The sequence below is a fragment of the Schistocerca serialis genome, chromosome 1, assembly GCF_023864345.2.
Source record: "Schistocerca serialis cubense isolate TAMUIC-IGC-003099 chromosome 1, iqSchSeri2.2, whole genome shotgun sequence".
Lineage (NCBI taxonomy): Eukaryota > Metazoa > Arthropoda > Insecta > Orthoptera > Acrididae > Schistocerca > Schistocerca serialis.
The window spans coordinates 1,108,246,404-1,108,270,766 of NC_064638.1; the positions used below are offsets into that span (position 1 = coordinate 1,108,246,404).

General features: G+C 44.8%; 1 protein-coding gene across 1 annotated transcript in view; it reads left to right on the forward strand.

Moving 5' to 3' along the window:
* The window catches only part of LOC126416629 (nucleoprotein TPR), a 195,626-nt gene extending 173,151 nt beyond the window's left edge, over positions 1 to 22,475 (forward strand). The window contains exons 5-6 of the mRNA XM_050084391.1: positions 11,492 to 11,717; positions 20,865 to 22,475. Of these exons, the coding sequence (XP_049940348.1) occupies positions 11,492 to 11,717; positions 20,865 to 21,529 (891 nt within the window). The 3' untranslated portion in view covers positions 21,530 to 22,475. The remainder of the gene's footprint in view (positions 1 to 11,491; positions 11,718 to 20,864) is intronic.
* Positions 22,476 to 24,363: the final 1,888 nt, after the last annotated feature.

A 24,363-nucleotide genomic window follows, 5' to 3' on the forward strand; every position in this document is an offset into this window, starting at 1 on the left:
ATTCAGTGTGCTTTCCCTGTTGAGCATTGGGTAGAGCTGTTTGAGCCTCGCGTGCGCTCGGTTGGCAACGTATTCGATGTGGTCCCCCCATGTAAGTTTCCTGTCCAGCCAGACACCAAGGTATCTGACTTTCTCTCGGAAACGTATTGGGCGTGTATGTAGTGTTATCGGTCTACAGTGTTGGTGTTTGCGCAGTAATTTCGGTCTGCGTATGAACAGAACTGCTTCGCACTTGTCGACGTTTACTTTAATACGCCATCGCTCCAGCCAAGGCTCAGCTGTTCTGAGTGCTGTCTGTATTCGTGAGTTGATGTTCGACAGTTTCCAGTCTTGCGCGAGGATGGCTGTGTCATCCGCGTAGACGGCTAACGTCGTGTTTCGTGTCGCTGGGAAGTCATTAATGTACAGGTTAAACAAGATGGGCCCTAGGATGCTTCCTTGGGGTACTCCAGCTTGGATACCGTGTTGTGTTGATTGTTTATCCTGCACGTTAGTGTTGAAACATCTGTTCGTGAGATATGAGTGTATGAGACGCACGAGTCCGTCCGGGAAACCAGCTTCGCTTAGTTTGCGTATGAGTACGTTGTGCCAGAGACGATCGAAAGCCTTTTCGATGTCTAGGAACACGGCCCCTGTGGCTTTGTTCATGTTGTAGCCGTGTGTTATATGTTCGACTACGCGGAGGAGTTGTTGTGTTGTCGAGTGGTGATTCCTAAAGCCGAATTTGCTCCGGTCTTAGGGTGTCGTTGGCGATGCAATGCCTAGTGATACGTTTTAGTATTACCTTCTCAACAATCTTGCTGAGCGAGCACAGCAGACTGATAGGTCGGTAATTTTGTGGGAGGGAGTGGTCTTTCCCTGGTTGCTGCTATCCTCCTTATATAGGCGTGCTACCCTCTGTGACCTCACTGCTGCTCGCTCCAGTTATGAGTTTTCGTTGCGTACCCGCCACGCCCGCTTCAACCTTCCAATGACCGGGTCCAAAACCGTTTTTATTGAGGGTTTGTCACAAATTTTTATCTCGATCGCTCCTTTTATGACGCTATCCGAGAAACTATTATTCGATGTGATAACAGGTGTCTCGTCGAATTCAGTACGATACCTGTTGTCTACTGCAGGGCTTCGCATCGTGTGGTCCGCGGACCCCTTAGGGGTCCGCCGGCTCTTTCTAGGGGGTCCGCGGCCACGTTTCACCAAATCGTGTAAAATAATGAGTAAAATTATTGAATAAAAATGTGAAAATCAATTTCATCACTTTTTTTCGTGTGTACTTTTACTTCAGGTCGTATTCCCAAGCAGCCTTTGCGGTTCCTAAGTGAGAACGCATACACAGTTTAGTGCCGGAGAATGCGGCTTCTCTGATCGACTGTTTCGCAACAATACGGGGATTGTTTGTGCGCCGGCTCACGGTGCTAGATGCGCTGAAACCTTTTACGCGTGAGCGGAGCGAGCTTTGTCGACCAATCACAGCGCTCGTTGGCACGTATGCGGCCCCAGGCATCATTAAATGTTAAACTTGCTTTGTCAGTACACTACCTATTTCATAAGTCGATTTTTGACCTTCAGGTTGTTTTCATTCATCTCTAAACCAAAGACTATTGTTGATACTTCGGGGGGGGGGGGGGGGGGGTCATTGCGAACATGGCACCTGCATTAAGAAGCTTTCAGTTCCCATGGCTTTCGCTCTGAAATTTAAAGTTACTGTGCTCTTGACTGACTAGGGGTCCGCCATGGTTTTTCGACTACAGAAGGAGTCCGCCAGATGAAAAGGTTGGGAAGCCCTGGTCTAGTGCATACTCTGCTATCATTGATTTCTCAGGGTACCGAATCTCGCTCTCGTTCTGCACAGCGCTTTTCAATAGTACGCATTGTTTGTCCGACATAGAACTGTCCACACCCACACGGTAGTTTATATACTCCTGGTATTCTGAGGCCTGCATCGTCTTTTACAGGTCTCATGAGCTGTCGAATTTTTGCTGGAGCTTTGAAGAACGAATTGATTTTATGCCTCTTTATGAGCCGGCTAATCTTTCCTATTACTGAGCCACAGAAAGGCAAAAACGCATGCTTCTTCGTGTCCTCCTCGGAATTCTTCTGCTTACATGTTTTCGGAAAGATGGCTTGCGAAATCTGGTTGTTCTCGTATACATTTCCCTAGAATACTTTCTATATGTGGCTCTGTTTCTTGGGCAGGTTTTCAGTATCTGACACTGCTTCCGCTCGATGCACCAAGATCCTCAGAATAGAAAGTTTCTGTGACGGATGGTGATAGCTGTTAGCGTGCAGATATCGTTCCGTGTGGGTAGGTTTTCGGTAAACACTCTGGCTGAGACTTCAACGTGCTCTACGGAGGCCGAGGGCGTCAAGGAACGGCAAGCCAACATCTGTCTCTACCTCCATCGTGAACTTGATGTTGTCATGGATATTATTAATGTAGTTCAAGAATTCTCCAAGATTTCCACGTCCATAAACCCAGAAACGAACGTGTCGACGACGTACAGATAAAAGCAATTAGAGTTTGCAGGAAGCGTGCCATGGCCGATGTCCTCAAAGTAATCCTTAAACAAGTTGGCTATAACTGGAGCTAATGGCTAATTTTCCATCATATAAAAGATACGATGACGTCTGAAAATGCTAAAATAAATTCACAACAGTGGCGTCAAATACCTGGAAGAGAAGGTCTACGGAATCTTTGATGGGAACGCGCGGGAATAACGACATCACATCAAAGCTGACCATAATATCTCCTTCTCCAAGACGCAAGCATTTGATATGACTGCTTAAATCGTTCGTGTTCTTGAAGGGTTGCACACAGTCACCAGCATGAGAGTACGGAGGCTGGGCAGATGTTTTAGAGTCTAGAAGTCGGCGATCCAATGGTGCTGACGATGGAATGTGGAGGTGTGTTATTCTTGTGGACCTTTGGAAGGCCACACATGTGGGAGGTTGAGATGCCCGAGTGAGGATATTTTTTAATAACATTCTCCTCCAGTGAAGACCTCTTGAATAGCTCCGACGTCTTCCTCATTATTCTGGATGTTGGATCTCTTGATAATTTTATGATGCTGCTAAAACACTACGTGTCGGCGTATCTCTAAGACCGTTGTGAGGACGAATTATAATCAGATAATTTTTGAAACGAAAGAGACATCTACACCCCATCAAATGTTTAAATTTTGTTATGGTAATTGATACTGCTAAGGTTTTCGAATTTGTAGTCACAATTTACTTGATAAAGAAACTATCACACTAACAAATGTTGTGATGAATTTCGTAATTTCAATAAAGGACACACATTATGTACCGATAATTGGTGTCGCAGTGCAGGTTTGGCAAGCAAACTCATAACAAAGAATACATATTTGGTTGGCACCACTCGACTGTATCGCAAAGGCATTCCGAAAGAAACTGAAACAACCAAATTGAAACGCGGGTATGTGAGTGCAACAGGGAATAGTCAAGGAATTACGATCCTGAAACGGAAAGACAAAAGAGATGCTTTGGTTCTTTGCGTCGAACAATTGAATGAAATGAGAAACAATCAAAAGAGCGATTTATCTAAAAATAAAAATTGTTACTGTATACAATAGGGAAAAATTGCTAATAACCTTTCTGATCAGATGTGAGAGACAGTACAATGGTATCGAAGGTTAGCATTCGATGTTTCTTTGAACACCGCTGTCATGAATGCATTATACATATTACAAGATGTAACAAGACGGAAAATGTAACTCAGTTTCGATATAAGAAGAAGCAAACACCAATTCGAAACAAAGGAAAGAAAGGCGCACAAAGCGCGTTAGACAGTGTTTTGAATGTTGCAAGACAAGCACAGATACATTCGGGCACGATTCAGCTAGAAAATTAAGTATGAAGGTAGTTACGTTTTTTAATACATTAAATTTAAACCTAATTTTTTAATTGAATGTTTTAATAAACTTCATTTTTTACCAAAGGAAAACTGCCCTGTCAGACCCTAGGGACTGACTTCGTCCAAACGAAAACTGCTCTGCCAGGCCCAGGAGGCTCACGGCGCCCAAAACAAGAGTCCACTATCAGTGGCACGGTACTGACAGCGCGCTTAACGTCTTAATGACTCAATGAAGTTGGCGGTAAAATTATAGAAATTTTTGCTTACACAGGGTGGTACCGGCTTCCTTCCCCTGTACCATCTGTGAACGGAGGAGGGAGGAATGGTGGGAGGAGTAACTGAACGTGGTACAACATGTAACCCTTGCCAGACACCGTACACTGCTACAGACAGCCTTCATAAACAACGATTATATGTGGCTCTCGAACACAGTTTTTGTAAGTTAATATCCCATTACCGTTTATGGTTGACCATATAAACACTCCCAATGTCGATTGTGGAAATGTGGTTCTGCCTGCTGGATTCCCGCTTACAGAACTGATATGCGTTCTCACATAATTTATTTTTATTTATTTATTAACCTGATCAGATTAGGGTTCAAATGGCTCTGAGCGCTATGGGACTTAACATCTGAGGTCATCAGTCCCCTAGACTTAAAACTACTTAAACTTAACTAACCTAAGGACATCACACACATCCATGCCCGAGGCAGGATTCGAACCTGCGACCGTAGCAGAAGCGCTCAGATTAGGGCCATCAGGCCCTCTTTCACATCGGACCAGGGTTTCACACATTCAGTACCTTTTTTACTTCATATTTACGTAAGAAATAACAGTTTTAACGTGGCAAATAGTATTAAAATAATATGATTGTCTGAAGCGTCAGTGTGAATAAATTATACTGACTATGAACTAATCGAGTTAATACTGGCAGTACTTGTACTACTGCAGCTGCTGCCACGAATAAGGGTAACACTAACAACAAAACTAATGATAATAATGACAATAATGATAGTGACAGACGTAAGAAGAATTTATAAGTGTACGAAACAGATATTTTCTGATAAAGCTAGTTCTGGGGAAAGGAAATTTAAGGAGACTGCATAGGCTAAGAATACTGGGAAATGAGGAAGAATAGGTACCGTATCGTTTCTGAAACATTTGTGGGTTGTCAGATTCCAACTTCTTTTCAAAAATGTCAGCCAATGAGGGGTAGAACGTTTTGTACTGGGGAGCAGAAAAATAATTGAACTGACGGAGAAGTTATCCGCCTCTTGTACGTAACTGAACAGAAACAGATAACGCCGGCCGGAGTGGCCGAGCCGTTCTAGGCGCTTAAGTCCGGAACCGCGCGACCGCTGCGGTCGCAGGTTCGAATCCTGCCTCGGGCATGGATGTGTGTGATGTCCTTAGGGTAGTTAGGTTTAAGTAGTTCTAAGTTCTAGGGGACTGATGACCTCAGATGTTAAGTCCCATAGCGCTCAGAACCAAACAGATAACGTGCTAAGTAAGTGGGAAACCGGAACAGCATTTTTCCATAAGTCAACAGTGCCAAACAACTGACAATAGTGGAATGAACAGCTGACCAGTTAACAAAAGCTACCCAGGCCGTAGCATGCAAACTCGTCAGCGAAAATCGGTTTCCGACCTTCGATTTTCATCTGCCGGAAATTTATTTCATCAGCCTTTACTGTTAGTCATTTAGCCAGAGAAAGCGAGTAATCACAAACTGTTATTCTTAACACGTTATGAACTTGTGCGTTTTACTTCAAACTAACACCATTTAAACTTCATTATGCACTCTTTACAGAAATAAGAACATTACAGTGAGGAATAACTGTTCGAACGCGCTGTAGACAGTTATGCTTATAAGGTGGCTGCTCATCCGATGACATCAACAGCATACCTACATGATAGCTCTCATGCTTGTTCAACCCTGTGCCTGGGGTGCACGTGTCATAGCTTGTGGCGCTGGGTTTTAATTGACGGGGCAAAGATCAACAGACGGCTTGTTGAGAGCAGGGATCTCTCTGCAGTGAATTGTTCTCTGCTTTTGTATCTGCACTATATCTTGTTATCTGTTTCTTTCAGAAAGCGGGCAATACTGACGTAATCCACCGTGAACAGCTGCCGCAACGGTTCCGTTACAAACTTAGGTTGGGGAATTCCCGCTCCTTTCGAGTGTCGACAGAGCTATCACATCTTTGTTCATTCCTGAACGGCCTGCTTCTTTAAGCCAGCAGTAAAACCCGTATCAGGTGTACCAGTGTAGTCAGCCAACAATCACACTACGTTTTGCCAGGGGGTCCAGCAATGACGAAATGACGAACAAAAACGTAACACTAAACAATGGTTCAAATGGTTCAAATGGCTCTAAGCACTATGGGACTTAACATCTGAGGTCATCAGTCCCCTAGACTTAGAACTACTTGAACCTAACTAACCTAAGGACATCACACACATCCATGCTCGAGGCAGGATTCGAATCTGCGACCGCAGCAGCAGCGCGGTTCTGGACTGAAGCGCCTAGACCGCTTGGCCACAGCGGCCGGCCACTAAACAATAATTAATGAAATACCAGGATACATTTGTCTAGGTTCCATATCGAAGTGACTGAAATTGCAGGATAGCAGGTAAATGTAAGCGCGAGATATACCATTGCAAATTTGAAAGCCGGTACATTAATAACCGGTGTAACTTCCACAGTGTTGAATTCAAGCATGCAAGCGTGCAAGCATAATGTTGTACAGGTGCTGGATGTCAGTTTGTGGGATGGAGCTCCATGCTTGCTGCTCTTGGTCGTCAATACAGGAGCGATTAATGCTGGTTGTGGTTGACGCTGGAGCTGTTGCACGAAGATGTCCCTTATATGCTCGAATGGAGACAGATCTGGTGATCGACCAGGCCAAGGGAACATGTCGACACTCTGTAGGACATGTTGGGTTAAAACAGCAGTATGTGGGCGAGCGTTATCTTGTTGGAGAACACCACCTCGAATGCTGTTCATGAATGGCAGCACAACAGGTCGAATCTTCAGATTGACACATAAATTTACCATCAGGATGCGTAGGATAACCGCGAGAGTGCTCCTGCTGTCATACGAAATCTCGCCCCAAACCATGACTCCAGATGTCTAGCACGCAGACAGGTTGGATGCAGGTTCTCGTGTGGCCTCCTCCTAACCAACAGGCTGCCCTTACTGACACCGGGGCAGAACCAGCTCACAGACCTCTACCCTGTCCTCCATCGAACTCTAACTTGACACCACTTAAGTCGCAAATCGGGGTATTTGGAGTCAGTGGAATGGCGTCGGGCTCGGAGATGTCCTTCAATTAACCGATTTGTAACGGTCCATTGTCTACTACTCATTTTGCTGCTGCAGATGCAGTACGATCCGTCAGAATTATACACCGAACACTTACGTTCTTCCTCCTCGGTAGTGCCACATGGCCATCCGGAGCCTGGTCTTCTTGCGACACCACATTCCCGTGACCACCGCTGCCAGCAATCATATACAGTGGATACAGTCTTTCGCTAACATCGCAAAAGAAACATCAAGCTTGTTGTTGCTCTATAACACGACCTCGTTCAAACTAAGTGAGGTGTTAATAACGACGCCTTTGTCGCCTGAACGGAATTCTTGACTAGCATCAACTCACTATTTCTTGATTCAAAAAGCTTTACCAACAGCCGTATGTTTTGTTTTATTTTATTTTATATCTCAAATGCTACCAGTTTCGGCAACTCAATATTGGCATCTTCAGGCCTCTGAATAATAAAGGAGTATACATGTAGTGATATAAGGTTGTACAGTTCAAGTTTACAATTGACAGGTTTTCATAATAGCGCTTAAACTTCAAAATAATGGAAAGATTATTGTTAAATCAAATTATGTGTACAACCAGCGCAAATATGCTAAAACATACGTATATGTTTGTTAATAGCATTAAACCAAACCTCTCTGTATATCTACACAATAGATTAAAACTTGTGTACACATTTGTTATTCATAAAACTATTTGACATGACAGATGTACTGGGCAACTAGAATTGCACCACTGTAGCCTCATTGGAGGGTTACGGTTAGGTTGAGGCTTCGCACATATACATTAGCCGCGTTTTGTCAACTGTAGAGGAAGCTCGCTGTCGTCTTAGACTAGGGAAGAGTCGAGTATGGCTCTTTCAGGTCACCTCGCTTGCATGGTTCTGGAGGCAGGTGGTTGGGGCCTTGGTCAACGGGAAAATTCGAGCCGACATTCTATAAAACCACCAGCATTCGGTTGTTCGGTCTCATTTTTCTCTCAGTTTTTCGCAGTCCGTAGTTTAGTTAGCGATCGTCCACGGTCCGTCTCAACCGGCGACGACGTGTCTACCTGTAAGTTGCTTCTATTAGGTGAGTCGTCCCGTCCTTACTCTCCTTTGCGGGAAACTACATCGTTTCCAGTCGGGTTACGCCCTGCCTAAAGACACTCCTAGGGTGACTAGCTGCAGTAAAGCAATGTGCTACATCTGTGTTTGCTTTATAATGCGTGCGTGTAATTTCGGGACACCTTTTACGCAGAGCTAGGTACTAAGGTAAAAATGTTAATCTTGGTTCTGGCAGCCGAATGATGTACTCCTTGCTAAACTCGGTAATACATTTCTGATATTTGTTTTTCAACGACACATATTACTAGCGAACCCGATAACGCTTTGCAATTGTAGTGCTTTACAATTATTAAATGTGGGAATTGGATATACATCATTAACCCCTTCCCACCTCACTCCCTCAGTTTCCTCTTCTTCCCTCTCTCTGTCCATCTCCTCCTTCCGCCTCTCTACGTCCATTTCGTCCCCTCCTACTCTCTGTCCATTTCCTCATCTTCCCTCTCTCAGACCTAGAGCCCTGTTTATTGTTAATGAAAAAGAACCCTTGATTGAGAATTGAAGTCGCTTACAATAATTGGGTAAATCGGTTGGTTTCGTTGGTATTCAGAGTACGAGAGACACCTCTCCAGCCTCTGGATCTCTCAGAACAGTAACTTCAATAACAGCAGTCGACTTCGTTTTAATCTCGGGAAAAATTACGGCTGTAGTTTCCCCTTGCTTTCAGCCGTTCGCAGTACCAGCACAGCAAGGCCGTTTTCGTTAGTGTTACAAGGCCAGATCAGTCAATCATCCAGACTGCTGCCCCTGCAACTACTAAAAAGGCTGCTGCCCCTCTTCAGGAACCACACGTTTGTCTGCCCTCTCAACACATACCCCTCCGTCATGGTTGCACCTACGGTACCGCCATCTGTATCGCTGAGGCACGCAAGCCTCCCCACCAACGGCAAGGTCAATGATTCATGGGGGGGGGGGGTTGTAGGGATATGAAATGGAATGATTACATAGGTTCAGTCATGGGTAAAGCAGGTGGTAGACTTCAGTTTATTGGTAGAATACTGGGGAAGAGCAATCAGTCTACTTAGGAGATTGCTTACAGATCACTCAAGCGACCGATTCTAGAATATTGCTCGAGTGTTTGGGACCAGTACCAAATAGGACTAATAGGGGATATTGAACGCATACAGAGAAGGGCACCGTGAATGGTCGTATCTTCGTTTAATCCGTGGGAGAGTCTCACAGAGATGCTGAAGGAACTGAATTGGATGAAAGACGTAAAGTATTCCGAGATAGTCTATTAATAAAATTTCAAGAACCAGCTTTATATGATGACGTCAGGAATATACTACAACCCTACAAGCATCGCTCAGAGGGGGATCGTGAGGATAAGATTAGAATAATTACTGCACAGAGGCATTCAAACAATAATTCTTCCCGCGCTCCATATGTGAATGAAACAGGAAGAAACCCTGATAACCGGTACAATGGGACTAACAGTGTGTCGTGCACCTCATGGTTGTTTGCAGAGTATGGATGTGGATGTAAATGTAGATACGACTACAATCGGTAAAATTGCAGGATAATATCCTCACGTGCAAGTAGCAAAAGAAATCCGAAGTGTCTGTGCAAGGGATAAAGTACACTACCGGCCATCAAAATCGCTACACAACGAAGATTACGTGCTACAGACGCGAAATTTAACCGACAGGAAGAAGATCCTGTGATATGCAAATGATTAGCTTTTCAGAGCATTCACACAAGGTTGGCGCCGGTGGGGACACCTACAACGTGCTGACACGAGGAAAGTTTCCAACCGATTTCTCATTCACAAACAGCAGTTGACCGGCGTTGCCTGGTGAAACGTTGTTGTGATGCCTCGTGTAAGGAGGAGAAATGCGTTCCATCACGTTTCCGACTTTGATAAAGGTCGGATTGTTGCTTATCGCGATTGCGGTTTATCGTATCGCGACATTGCTGCTCGCGTTGGTCGATATCCAATGACTGTTAGCAGAATATGGAATCGGTGGGTTGAGGAGGGTAATACGGAACGCCGTGATGGATCCCAACGGCCTCGTATCTCTAGCAATCGAGATGACAGGCATCTTATCCGCATGGCTGTAACGGATCGTGCAGCAACGTCTCGATCCCTGAGTCAACAGATGGGGACGTTTAGAAGGCAACAACCACCTGCACGAACAGTTCGATGACGTTGGCAGCAGCATGGACTATCAGCTCGGAGACCATGGCTGCGATTACCCTTAACGCTGCATCACAGACAGGAGCGCCTGCGATGGTGTACTCAACGACGAACCTGGGTGCACGAATGGCAAAACGTTATTTTTTCGGATGAATCCAGGTTCAGTTTACAGCATCATAATGGTCGAATCCGTGTTTGGCGACATCGCGGTGAACGCACATTGGAAGCGTGTATTCGTCATCGCCATACTGGCGTATCACCCGGCGTCATGGTATGGGGTGCCACTGGTTACACGTCTCGGTCACCTCTTGTTCGCATTGACGGCGCTTTGAACAGTGGACGTTACATTTCAGATGTGTTACGACCCGTGGCTCTACCCTTCATTCGATCCCTGCGAAACCCTACATTTCAGCAGGATAATGCACGACCGCATGTTGCAGGTCCTGTACGGGCCTTTCTGGATACAGTAAATGTTCGACTGCTGCACTGGCCAGCACATTCTCCAGATCTCTCACCAATTGAAAACGTCTGGTCAATGGTGGCCGAGCAACTGGCTCGTCACAATACGCCAGTCACTACTCTTGATGAACTGTGGTATCGTGTTGAAGCTGCATGATCAGCTGTACCTGTACACGCCATCCAAGCTCTGTTTGAGTCAATGACCAGGCGTATCAAGGCCGTTATTACGGCCAGAGGTGGTTGTTCTGGGTACTGATTTCTCAGGATCTATGCACCCAAATTGCGTGAAATTGTGATCACATGTCTGTTCTAGTATATTTGTCCAATGAATACCCGTTTATCATCTGCATTTCTTCTTGGCGTAGCAATTTTAATGGCCAGTTGTGTATTTAATTATATTAACTGCACTTCAAGTAATTTCACTTGCAGCTCTTCGTCAGTTACTAGCAACACACAACCGATTCCACCTGCTCCACCCCCCACCCAGCTGGAACATGGGGTGGTTAGTTTAGGAATCTCATTCTGGAAATTGTGTTACATGTAAAAGTTGCTGCAAAGCCTTGCATGTAGTGAGCAGGTGTTTTCGTTGTGGCGCCGCAGTGCCGGTCGACGGGCGCGTGCATCAGCTGGTTCTTCGTGTGCGACGGTCGGCGCGACTGCGCGGACGGCTCGGACGAGGAGTGCAACGCAGCAGAAGGCAACGGCTGCCCGCCGCTCGCCTTCCGCTGCGGCTCGGGCGGCACCTGCGTGTCGCGGGCGGCGCGCTGCGACGGCAACAGGGACTGCCCGCTGGGCGAGGACGAGCTGGGCTGCTCCCAGAGGACGGGTAAGCGGGGCTCTGCAGGCTGCGTGGCGACGCTGCGGCGTCCACCAGCCTCACTCTCTTTCCACTAGGGCGATCAACACTTTCTGATTTCCCAGGATCTCCCCTATTAGAGCTGTTATTTTTGTAATACTCCCGGCTCCCTTATTGACTGCCTGTTTCTCCTGAAAATTTCGTCAGTGTTCACTGTAATAAATATTAATCACGATGTTAATCACACGAAGAAATATCGATAGTTAAAATTCTCTGATCGATAGATCTTGCAGGTCCAGAACGAGATTTTCACTCTGCAGCGGAGTGTGCGCTGATATGAAACTTCCTGGCAGATTAAAACTGTGTGCCGGACCGAGAATCGAAATCGGGACCTTTGCCTTTCGCGGGCAAATGCTTTACCAACGGAGCTACCCGAGCACGACTCACGCCCCATCCTCACAGCTTTACTTCTGCCAGTACCTCGTCTCCTACCTTCCAAACTGGGACTGGCAGAAGTAAAGCTGTGAGGATGGGGCGTGAGTCGTGCTCGGGTAGCTCCGTTGGCAAAGCACTCGCCCGCGAAAGGTAATGGTCCCGAGTTCGAGTCTCGGTCCGGCACAGTTTTAATCTGCCAGGAAGTTTCATATCAGCGCACACTCCGCTGCAGAGTGAAAATCTCATTCTGGAAACATCCCCCAGGCTGTGGCAAAGCCACGTCTCCGCAATATCCTTTCTTTCAGGAGTGTTAGTTCTCCAAGGTTCGCAGGAGAGCTTCTGTTAAGTTTGGAGGGTAGGAGACGAGGTACTGGCAGAAGTAAAGCTGTGAGGACGGGGCGTGTGTCGTGCTTGGGTAACTCAGTTGGTAGAGCACTTGCGCGCTAAAGGCAAAGGTCCCGAGTTCGAGTCTCGGTCCGGCACACAGTTTTAATCTGCCAGGAAGTTTCATATCTTACAGGTTCTCGTATAAAAATCGATATTATGTCGACATATAGTATTTTTTCTGTTGGTGCTCCTACAAAAGGAAGACAACTTGGATCAAGAAAATGTAAGGAGCAGTGAAACAATGATGTGGCCTATATGTGTAGATGGGCTGTGACAGGGGGAATATTTACTTGTTTGTCAGTTAGTACTGGTCACCCAGGGATGCAGGAGCATTTAAAAGCCGTTCATGCAGTTTGGTATTATCTGCTGTGAATTGAGCTAACTACTCTAATAAGGACTGTACAGTTTTCTGGGTGACATCCTCTCCCCCTTGTGCGTTTTACTCTGTTTTATCCAATACACAAGAAAAAAATAACAGATGGAACAAAAAGGGAACAGTAAAAGTATAGCTAACTGTAATACTGTAAAATTACTTTTGCCAGTCGAAGTCATCACACCGCCTGGCATAATACTCATACTTCGGCATGCAGAATACGTCACTGGAACTGATTCTTTGCAGTTCATTTTTGACTCTTAGAATTCCTCTGCCTTCGTACTTATAGGACACGGCCCCCTGTGTCTTCTTACTACTCCGCAAGCTGAAGACAGTCGTGAAAGGACGACGTTTAGTCTGCACTGAAGAGATAGAAAAGGGAAATATTGTGTGGCTAGGGCGTCCCGTCGGGTAGACCGTTCGCCTGGTGCAAGTCTTTAGAGTTGACGCCACTTCGGCGACTTGCGAGTCGATGGGGACGAAATGATCATGATAAGTACAACACAACACCAATTCCCTGAGCGGAGAAAATCTCCGACCCAGCCGGGAATCGAACCCGGGCCGTTAGGTATGACATTCCGTCGCGGTGACAACTCAGCTACCAGGAGCGGACACTGAAGAGATGAGAATCGCTGAACTAAACACTGTACTGATAATAACATTCTGGAAATGCTTCAAAGGCAGGAAAAAATGGTGGCATTTGGATTTATATCTCACGTAGAGTACTTTGAAGAGGATAAAATTAATGTCAGTTAAGTTATAAAGACTTACAGAAAAAAACAAAAGTTATTTTATCCAATTTCGTAGAATGTGACTGAGACTTGAAAACTCATGATATAGCTGAACGGCCTAGCAGGCAAATACCAACCATAAACATTTTTTTTAAAAATTATAACTACTTCTGCAGTTCACATCAAGTGACATTCGGCATGACCTACTCTTGGTGTACGTCACTTCGAACAGATGAGCATAACAATATGGTCTGATAACCTATGTGATAGCGGCAATTTTTTATTTTAGTTTACAGATCGAAGACTAATTTAAACGCAGCAGTACTTTAGTGTGGTGTTAGTCTGCGTCTTGAGAGTTACATTTTTTGGTGTTCCTATTGGCGCCGACTAATTGAGAAAACGCCACTTCAGTACTAACCCTGCCCTGTACAGTTAGCTCCTTCTAGCCGTACCAGCAAATCGTGATGCCCCTGCCAGACATCCCCGTCCCGTATGCCTCCCGACGCCGCGTTGCCTGTCTGTCACCGCAGATCATCAGTGCTACTGCTGATGGATATCTGACCACTCTTCGCTTTCTGCTATTCCTGCTAACACATATCGGCAAGCCAAAATAGGATAGACTTCTTTACGGGCGCTTTATCGAGCAACGTATGAAATTCCGCATTGAAATATCCACTCACGTAGGTGACAAAAGTCATGGCCTACTTCCTACACTACTGGCCATTAAAATTGCTACACCAAAAAGATGACGTGCTGCAGACGCGAAATTTAACCGACAGGAAGAAGATGCTGTGATATGCAAATGATTAGCTTTTCAGAGCATTCACACAACGTTGGCGCCGGTGGCGACATCTACAACGTGCTGGCATGAGGAAAGTTTCCAACCGATTTATCAAAAAATGGTTCAAATGCCTCTGAGCGCTATGGGACTTAACTACTGAGGTCATCAGTCCCCTAGAACGTAGAACTACTTAAACCTAACTAACCTAAGGACATCACACACATCCATGCCCGAGGCAGGATTCGAACCTGCGACCGTAACGGTCGCGCGGTTCCAGACTGTAGCGCCTAGAACCGATCGGCCACCCCGGCCGGCCATGATTTCTCATACACAACAGCAGTTGACCGGCGTTGCCTGGTGAAATGTTATTGTGATCCCTCGTGTAAGGAGGAGAAGTGCATAACATGACGTTTCCGACTTTGATGAAGGTCGGATTGTAGACTGTCGCGATTGCGGATTATCGAATCGCGACATTGCTGCTCGCGTTGGTCGAGATCCAATAACTGTTAGCAGAATTTGGAATCGGTGGGTTAAGGAGGGTAATACGGAACGCCGTGCTGGATCCCAACGGCCTCGTATCACTAGCAGTCGAGATGACAGACATCTTATACGCATGGCTGTAACGGATCGTTCAGCCACGTCTCGATCCCTGAGTCAACAGATGGGGACGTTTGCAAGACAACAACCATTTGCACGAACAGTTCGACGACGTCTGCAGCAGCATGGACTATAAGCTCGGAGACCATGGTTGCGGTTACCCTTGACGCTGCATCACAGACAGGAGCGCCTGCGATGGTGTACTCAACGACGAACCTGGGTTCACGAATGGCAGAACGTCATTTTTTCGGATGAATCCAGGTTCAGTTTACAGCATCATGATGGTCGCATCCGTGTTTGGCAGCAACGCGGTGAACGCGCATTGGAAGCGTGTATTCGTCATCACCGTACTGGCGTATCACCCGGCGTGATGGTATGGGGTGCCATTGGTTACACGTCTCGGTCACCTTTTGTTCGCACTGACGGCACTTTGAACAGTGGACGTTACATTTCAGATGTGTTACGACCCGTGGCTCTACCCTTCATTCGATCCCTGCGAAACCCTACATTTCAGCAGGATAATGCACGACCGCATGTTGCAGGTCCTGTACGGGCCTTTCTGGATACAGTAAATGTTCGACTGCTGCCCTGGCCAGCACATTCTCCAGATCTCTCACCAATTGAAAACGTCTGGTCAATGGTGGCCAAGCAAGTGTCTCTTCACAATACGCCAGTCACTACTCTTGATGAACTGTGTTATCGTGTTAAAGCTACCTGTACACGCCATGCAAGCTCTGTTTGACTCAATGTGCAGGCGTATCAAGGCCGTTATTACGGCCAGAGGTGGTGGTTCTGGGTACTGATTTCTCAGGATCTATGCACCCAAATTGCGTGAAAATGTAATCACATGTCAGTTCTAGTCAATGAATACCCGTTTATCATCTGCATTTCTTCTTGGTGTAGCAATTTTAATGGCCAGTAGTGTGTACCGTGTCGGAACTACTTTTGCCCGGCGTAGTGCAGCAACTCGACGTGGAATAGACTCTACAAGTCGCTGGTAGTCCCCTGCAGAAATACTGAGTAATGCTGTTTCTACAGCCGTCCATAATTGCGTTGCTGGTACAGGATTACGTGCATGAACTTACCTCTCGATTATGTCCCATAAATGTTCAAGGAATTGTGGACCGGTGATGTGGCTCATTGTCATCCGTAAAAATTCCATCGTTGTTTGGGAACAAGTAGCCGAACGTAACCATTTCCAGTCATTGATCGGTCCAGTTGGACCAGAGGACCCAGTCCTTTCCATGTAAACACAACCCACACCATCGTGGACCCACCGCCAGCTTGCAGCTTGCACAATACCTTTTTGACAACTTGTATCCATGGCTTCCTGGCGCCACACTCGAAGGCTACCATCAGCTCTTACAAGCTTAAATCGGGACTCGTTTGATCAGGCCACAGTTTTCTCGTCCTCTGCGATCCAACCGATATGGTGCGAGCCCAGGAGAGACGCTACAGGCGATGTCGTCCTGTTAGCAAGGGCACTCGCGTCGATCGTCTGCTGTTATAACTCATTAACACCAAATTTCGCCGCAGCGTCCTAACGGACACGTTCGTCTTTCGTCCCACACTGCTTTCTGCGTAATGTTGCTTGTCTGTTAGCACTGACAGCTCTACGCGATCGCCGCTGCTCTCGGTAGTTAAGTGAAGACCGTCGGCCACGAGGTTGTCCGTGGCGAGAGGCAATGCCTGAAATTACGTTTCCTCGGCGCACTTCTCGCAATATTGAGTTCACTAACGATTTCCGAAATTGAATGTCCCGTACGTCTAGCTCCAACAACTATTCTGCGTTCAAAATCTCTTAATTCCCATCGTGCGGCCATAATCACGCTGGAAACCTTTCCACATGAATGATCTGAGTACAAATGACAGCTGCGCCAATGCACTGCCCTTTTATACCTTGAGCATGCGACGTTACAGTCATCTGTATATGTGCGTATCGATATGGTTCAAATGGCTCTGAGCACTATGGGACTTAACTTCTGAGGTCATCAGTCCCCTAGAACTTAGAACTACTTAAACGTAACTAACCTAAGGGCCTTACACACATCCATGCCCGAGGCAGGATTCGAACCTGCGACTGTAGCGGTCGCGCGGGTCCAGACTGAAGCGCCTAGAACCACATGGCCACACCGGCCTGCGCTTATCGATATCCCATAACTTCTGACACCTCAGTGTATTAATTTGTTGATAGTGGAAAGTAAATTGACGTTGTCCGTCGACGCCGGGCGTCGCGTTTAATAAGTGAGTAACGTGGCAACGGATCTTACGCGTGTCGTGGCAAGAAGCATACATCTAGCCTGCAACAAATACCTCCTGAGGGAGCATTGCCTACCACGTCACTGTCGCGTCACTGCCAGATGAATGTGGCGTGTTCCACATTTGCCACTTTTGATGCAGTAGTATTGTGCGGATTTAAGGTTGTTACCAGATCTGGTAGGGGATATAAGGGGCGCGTACAGCGTCAGTATTGAATGAACAGTGTGTAGGACACCTACATACTTGTGTGAGACAGCGTTATCTGCACTTGAGAAGAATTTGAAAGAGTCTTCCTTTGGGTCTCGACGTGACCTACTGGTCGAATCGTGCAACATCCAGATTTGAGAGGCATTCCGATGTTACAGTGGTCCAATGTTGGATTGTATGGGAACGTGAAGGGAGGCATACACATCGTCAATGTTCTGGTCGACTACAACAGACCACTATAAGGGATGACCGCCGTATTTTGCCCAAGGAACGTCGTAACCACTTTAGATTTGCGACTGCCGTACGAGAACAATGGACTGCCTGTGATATTCTGTGTCATCCCGTACCATGGCCGGAGATTAGCAGCAACCGGACAAGGGAACTACTGTCCCTTGCGTAGGCTACGGTCGATACGACGACACAAGCTGCTGCCTTTGGAATAGTGCAGTGACTGGGAAGGATGGGTTGTTGATGACTAGCACCGTATTACGATCAGTGACGAATCGCAGTTCTGTACTACCTCGGATGATCAGCATCGGCGAGTATGATGGCGACCTGAGGAGAGGTCCCTTTCTTCCAATGTTTTGGAAAGGCGCAGAGCTGTTACTCCTACGTCATGGTGCGGGGAGGAATCGATTATCACTTGAGGTCACGGCAGGTAGTGATTAATGCACTCGAACAGCACAACGGTACGTCTCGGACATCCTGTGTCCCCACCTGTTACCTCTCATGCGACAATATCGTGGAGCCATTTTCCAGCGAGACAATGCTTGTCCACACGTGACACGTGTCTCTATGAACTGTCTGCGTGGTGCTCTCGTGGCCAGCAAGATCCCCAGATCTGGCTCCGGTAGAACATGTTTGGGACCAGATCGGACGTCAGCTCGGTGCCAATTTCGAGGATATCAAGGACCAGTTGCGGCAGCTATAGGCCTGCTTGCCACAGGGGAATACGCAGCGGCTTCATGGCATCCTTATCAGCCGAATCAGAGCACGCATCAAGGGGGCAAAGAGGCTGCAGCGTCATACTGATAAGTGGGCCATACTGCCGAGTTATTTGGTAATTTTGCTCGCGTTGGTAATCAACGAAACTACAAAACATACCCTCTCAAGGTGACAAGGGTTAAATACAGGAAGCGGAAGGCTGCTTACAATTTGTACAGAAACCAGATGGCAGTTACAAGAGTCGAGGGGCATGAAAAGGAAGAAGTGGTTGAGAAGGGAGTGAGACAGGTTTGTAGCCTATCTCCGATGTTATTCAATCTGTATATTGAGCAAGCAGTAAAGGAAACAAAAGAAAAATCTGGAGTAGGAATTAAAATCCATGGAGAACAAATAAAAACTTTGAGGTTTTCCAGCGACATTGCAATTCTGTCAGAGACAGCAAAGTACCTGGAAGAGCAGATGAACGGAATGGTTCAAATGGCTCTGAGCACTATGGGACTTCTGTGGTCAAAAGTCCCCTAGAACTTAGAACTACTTAAACCTAACTCTAACCTAAGGACATCACACACATCCATGCCCGAGGCAGGATTCGAACCTGCGACCGTAGCGGTCGCGCGATTCCAGACTGTAGCGCCTAGAACCGCTCGGCCACCCCGGCCGGCGGAACGGAATGGACAGTGTCTTGAAAGCAGGGTGTAAGGTGAACATCATCAAAAGCAAAACGAGTATAATGGAAAGTAGTCGAATTAAATCAGGTGATGCTTATGAAATTAGATTAGGAAACGAGACACTTAAAGTAGTAGATGGGTATTTGGGGAGCAAAATAACTGATGATGGTCGAAGTAGAGAGGATATAAAATGTAGACTGGCAATGGCAAGAAAAGCGTTTCTGAATAAGAAGAATTTGTTAACATCGAATATAGATTTAAATGTCAGGATGTCTTTTCTAAAACTATTTGTATGGATTCTAGCCACGTAAGGAATCGAAACATGGACGATAAATAGTGTAGACAAGAAGAGAGGGTAGATCACGTAACTAATGATTACGTACTGAATAAAATTAAGGAGAAGAGAAATTTGTGGCACAGCTTGACTAGAAGAAGGGATTTGTTGGTAGGACACGTTCTGAGGCATCAAGGGATCATCAATTTAGTATTGGAGGGAAGTGCAGAGGGTAAAAATCGTAGAGGGAGACCAAGGCATGAATACACTCAACAGATTCAGAAGGATGTAGGTTGCAGTAACTCGGACATGAAGAAGCTTGCACAGATAAAGTAGCATGGAGATCAGAATCAGACCAGTCTCTGGTCTGAAGACCATAACAACAACATCCTCTCAACCCTCCTAAGTCCCATCTGTTTTTCTCTTTTCCTTCTGGGCTCTTCACCGTTGCTGACAGACGATGTAATTTATTTGTGGAAAATGAAGTGTAGCTAAATAAAAGTTTGCAACGCGGTTTTCCGTAAAAAAGTCTGTAAACTTTTCTACTCGTTTGCTGGGTGTAATAGGATATCAAATCTTGTCGGTACATAGCTCTATACATATTTTGTTCTGTTCAAGAGAATACTTCAGTTTATCTATTTGTAGACCTTTTTTGGTTTCATACATTTTTATGTGAGTTGTCAGTAAGGTTGTCTACATTGTGCTGCAGTATAAGTTAGAATATACACCATAACGACTCCACATAGAGTTGTGCAATACTCTAATTGCTTGAACTACGACATTCATTTCATTCACAATACATATTATTGAAGTTTCCAACACCCGGAACCTCGACACTAAAATACCAAAAGAACATCTAAGAACATTCTTCCCCTAGATAAGCTGTAATTCAGAACGCGCCTTTCGTTATTTAATTGTCTACGAGGACATGGTCTCATTATGTATTTTGTGGACGAGAAACTTCATCCGCGGCAAAATAATAACGAAATTGGCATCCTTCTTGCGGCAAAAGCTTAGGTTCCGGAAGCGGAAGCTCACCTCCAAACAATGTCTTACCGAAGGAACTTTCTTTCAATACTCTCCCGTCACTGTTGCGGTCATACTGCTCAACGTCATTGATGAAAACAGTCCATCTACTTCTGCAACAGCTAATAGAACTATGGTAGGAAAACGTTTATAATTACGAAATACTGACCCAGATTTAGCAGGACCTTTAGCTCCGATATGCTTTCCGTCTATGCTACTAATACAGTTCGGTAAATTCCTTAGCTCCCAGTAACGAACAGTAATTTTCTTCCAGATTTCTCGAGCTGCTGTTGATAAATATTCAGGCTGTATGAGCTCACATATTGCCTTTCACGAATCGGCCACAATTTCTTGAACAGTAGTGTGTCCTCTGAGAAAAGAAAGGAAAGCACCCTGAAGGAGCACGTAGCAATAAAGCACCTGAAAAGAACTGTAAAGCGAGATTAATGACATGATCAGTATATTGAAAAATTGATGTTTTCTATTTGTTGCAGTGCGAGATTCTCGAGACCGGTGGGAGAGTTTCAGGGGGAGCCATAGTAGACATTTGAAGTCTCCATCCGGCCCATCTGGCTCTGCAGTTAAAATAAGAAAACCTTATTATGTTTCTGGATATGTGATGTTTTACCAACGTTTTAGGAAGTCTCGGGAAATGAAGGACAGTGTCTCAAATGCAAGCGCGGTGAGTATTTCACTTGAACAGACACAAGAAGCTGTGCGCAAGAACGTTGAAAGTGGCAACGAATGTGTCGTTACGACGCAATATGACCGTCGGTCAAGAAATACATCACTGTCATCCCCTAGCGAAAACTGTATTTTATCAACATCTCAACCAAAAAGATCCAAAAAGGCCAGCAATGCTGGAACAGCATCCCATGCAGTTGTCAACAAGTCAGCGTACGAATATTTTCATTCGAAGAATAATTATGTAAATATTGAGTGTATAGAGAACAAGAAGTATGAAGATCCAGATTTGGCTTTTTTTATAAGTGTTCTTCCTGATATGAAAAAAATGAATGAGGATCAAAAAAGGCGGTTCAAAATTGGAGTTTTACATTTGGCTGGGCATATTTTAAGTGAGGAGAAGCGTTTGCTACAACACTCTTTTACTCATCACAGCCCATCACTTTCTTCTGCATTGCCTTCTACTGAAATTTGAAGTTCACTCTCTGTTTATGGATCTACAAAAAGTGAGGTTGAAAGTACGGAAAACTCCACTCATACCGAATAACGGAAGGCCATATGAAACGTCAAAGCTGCAAACTGATGCTAGGACGAGATTAAAATTTCCAAACCTGCATGGACGGAACTACAAGACCAGACGAAATATCTGTGCTTCACGTCACTTATTTTGTATTGTTCTAGGAAGACTCATTACTGTTATTATACACAGGCTTATAATTTGAATTTACTACAGGCCTTACGTATACATGAAAAATGTTCTGCACTTCCTGTAAGGATTCTACTTCGTTTGGGCGTGTATTGCACTGGACGATTTTCATGTAATTGATCTTTCTTGCGTCATACAGCGTATGTGAAAATTCTAATTATGTCTAATCTGTACTTCGATAACCATATGCAACCTCGCACCAGAGCATCTGCTAAAATTCTGTAATACAAAACCAACGTTTAAGATGGTTGTATGAATAAATTCCGAAGGTCAATTTAATAATAAAAAGTTCACGTCAGACTAGAAGAAGTTATATTTTAACTGCAAGAGAAGTGCCAACCAGTTCACCATCGTTAGACATAGAAAAGTTTGGAATCCTAACCGAGTTTTATGATTCAGCGGTGACAGTGGAACCGATTAAATTACATTGGACGTAGTTACATTGTCGGAACTGTCCGGTAAATCCCAACTACACTGTTCCGTTATTGCTATTACGACTAGGCTATGTAAAGTAAGCCATATTTAGAAACATATTGTTGGCCCGAAAATTAGGTATTGGAAATATATTACACAGCTAAAATGAGCATTAATGTCAAAATTAAGACCAGTAACAGTACGATCACGACGTGAAAACTACTTTTTAAGCCAATATTGTATGTTTATCTGGATTAAGACTTGTACTTTTAATTAGAACTGAATATATTCTTGAAACCAAGTATTATTAATTTTTTCTTACCATAAAGCTATTAACAGCCACTGCCGTGAGAGTCTGAAGTTGCTATCCTCTTTGTAAACGGATGGGCCAGCCTTTCTTGACAACAAGTCGAACGTTCTCTGCTCATTCTGTAAAATGACCAATGTCTTTCTGGATACTTATTCAACATTTTAAACGCCTTAGAAGCACCATGTTCTTTCAGTTTACAATATCAGTAAAGGTCTAACCAACAACATCTTTTAGATTTTTGTTGATTGGTATTAATTAAGTTGATTAAAGCCAGAATATCTCTATCTCCCGAGAAAGGCTTGATTCCATGCTACTCGGCGAATGACTTCTGTTGGCGCCGAGAGAGAAAGGCTGCTGTTCACTACGCTCGTTTCGTCAGCAAGTGGCAATAATGATACTGATTCGATAGAACAATTAAATTAATGAAATTGTACATGCAGGACTTTACTGTCCTGTAGAGGCACTTTCTGAGTCTCGCTTGCAAAACAATTAGAAATTGCATATCTACTTTTTATTGTTTGCACAGTTCTTTTTCTTTCATCAAAGTTTGTGTGGGACTCAAGTGCTTTCACTGTAAACTTGTCTTCAAGATGGTGACCTTTTCTCTCGTTTTAATCATTATGCTGCACACAGCATGCTTTACTTACATCAATAGCAAAATATAGTTTCACACTCATTGCTTGCTGGAACACACGCCGTTTATTCGACAATATGTCAACAAAAACAGTCAGTAAACGCTTCTTGAACGAAGCAATTCGTGCAGACAAGAAAAAATGATGTTTACAATACAGGGTGATTCAAAAAGAATACCCCAACTTTAGGAATTTAAAACTCTGCAACGACAAAAGGCAGAGCTAAGCACTATCTGTCGGCGAATTAAGGGAGCTATAAAGTTTCATTTAGTTGTACATTTGTTCGCTTGAGGCGCTGTTGACTAGGCGTCAGCGTCAGTTGATGCTAAGATGGCGACCGCTCAACAGAAAACTTTTTGTGTTATTGAGTACGGCAGAAGTGAATCGACGACAGTTGTTCAGCGTGCATTTCGAACGAAGTATGGTGTTAAACCTCCTGATAGGTGGTGTATTAAACGTTGGTATAAACAGTTTACAGAGAATGGGTGACAGAGCATTTCATCACTGGCCTCCAAGAAGCCCTGATCTTACCCCTGCGATTTTTTCTTATGGGGGTATGTTAAGGATATGGTGTTTCGGGCACCTCTCCCAGCCACCATTGATGATTTGAAACGAGAAATAACAGCAGCTATCCAAACTGTTACGCCTGATATGCTACAGAGAGTGTGGAACGAGTTGGAGTATCGGGTTGATATTGCTCGAGTGTCTGGAGGGGGCCATATTGAACATCTCTGAATTTGTTTTTGAGTGAAAAAAAAACCTTTTTAAATACTCTTTGTAATGATGTATAACAGAAGGTTATATTATGTTTCTTTCTTTAAATACACATTTTTAAAGTTGTGGTATTCTTTTTGAATCACCCTGTATATGACCAAATGTGGCGCTGGATTTACGATTGTCGATCTCTAGTTTGAAATGAAAATAAGTCTTAATGCAATAGTAACGTAGAGCGTGATGGTAACTGACTTCATAAACCAAATACGAAGTGAACCACAAGCCACAACTGTGCATAGTACACATCCATAGCATGGAGTGTACGCGGTGTAGCCCATCCCGGCCAACCGCAAAAATAGATCACCTATTTACTCGAAATTCCGGCGTTAAAAACAGTTTCCAAATATTAGCAATATCTCATATTCAGCAAAAATGTTAAAATGTGTGTGAATTCTGAAGGAACCAGACTGCTTAGGTCATCGGTCCCTAGACTTACATACTACTTAAAGTTTAAACTAACTTATGCTAAGAAC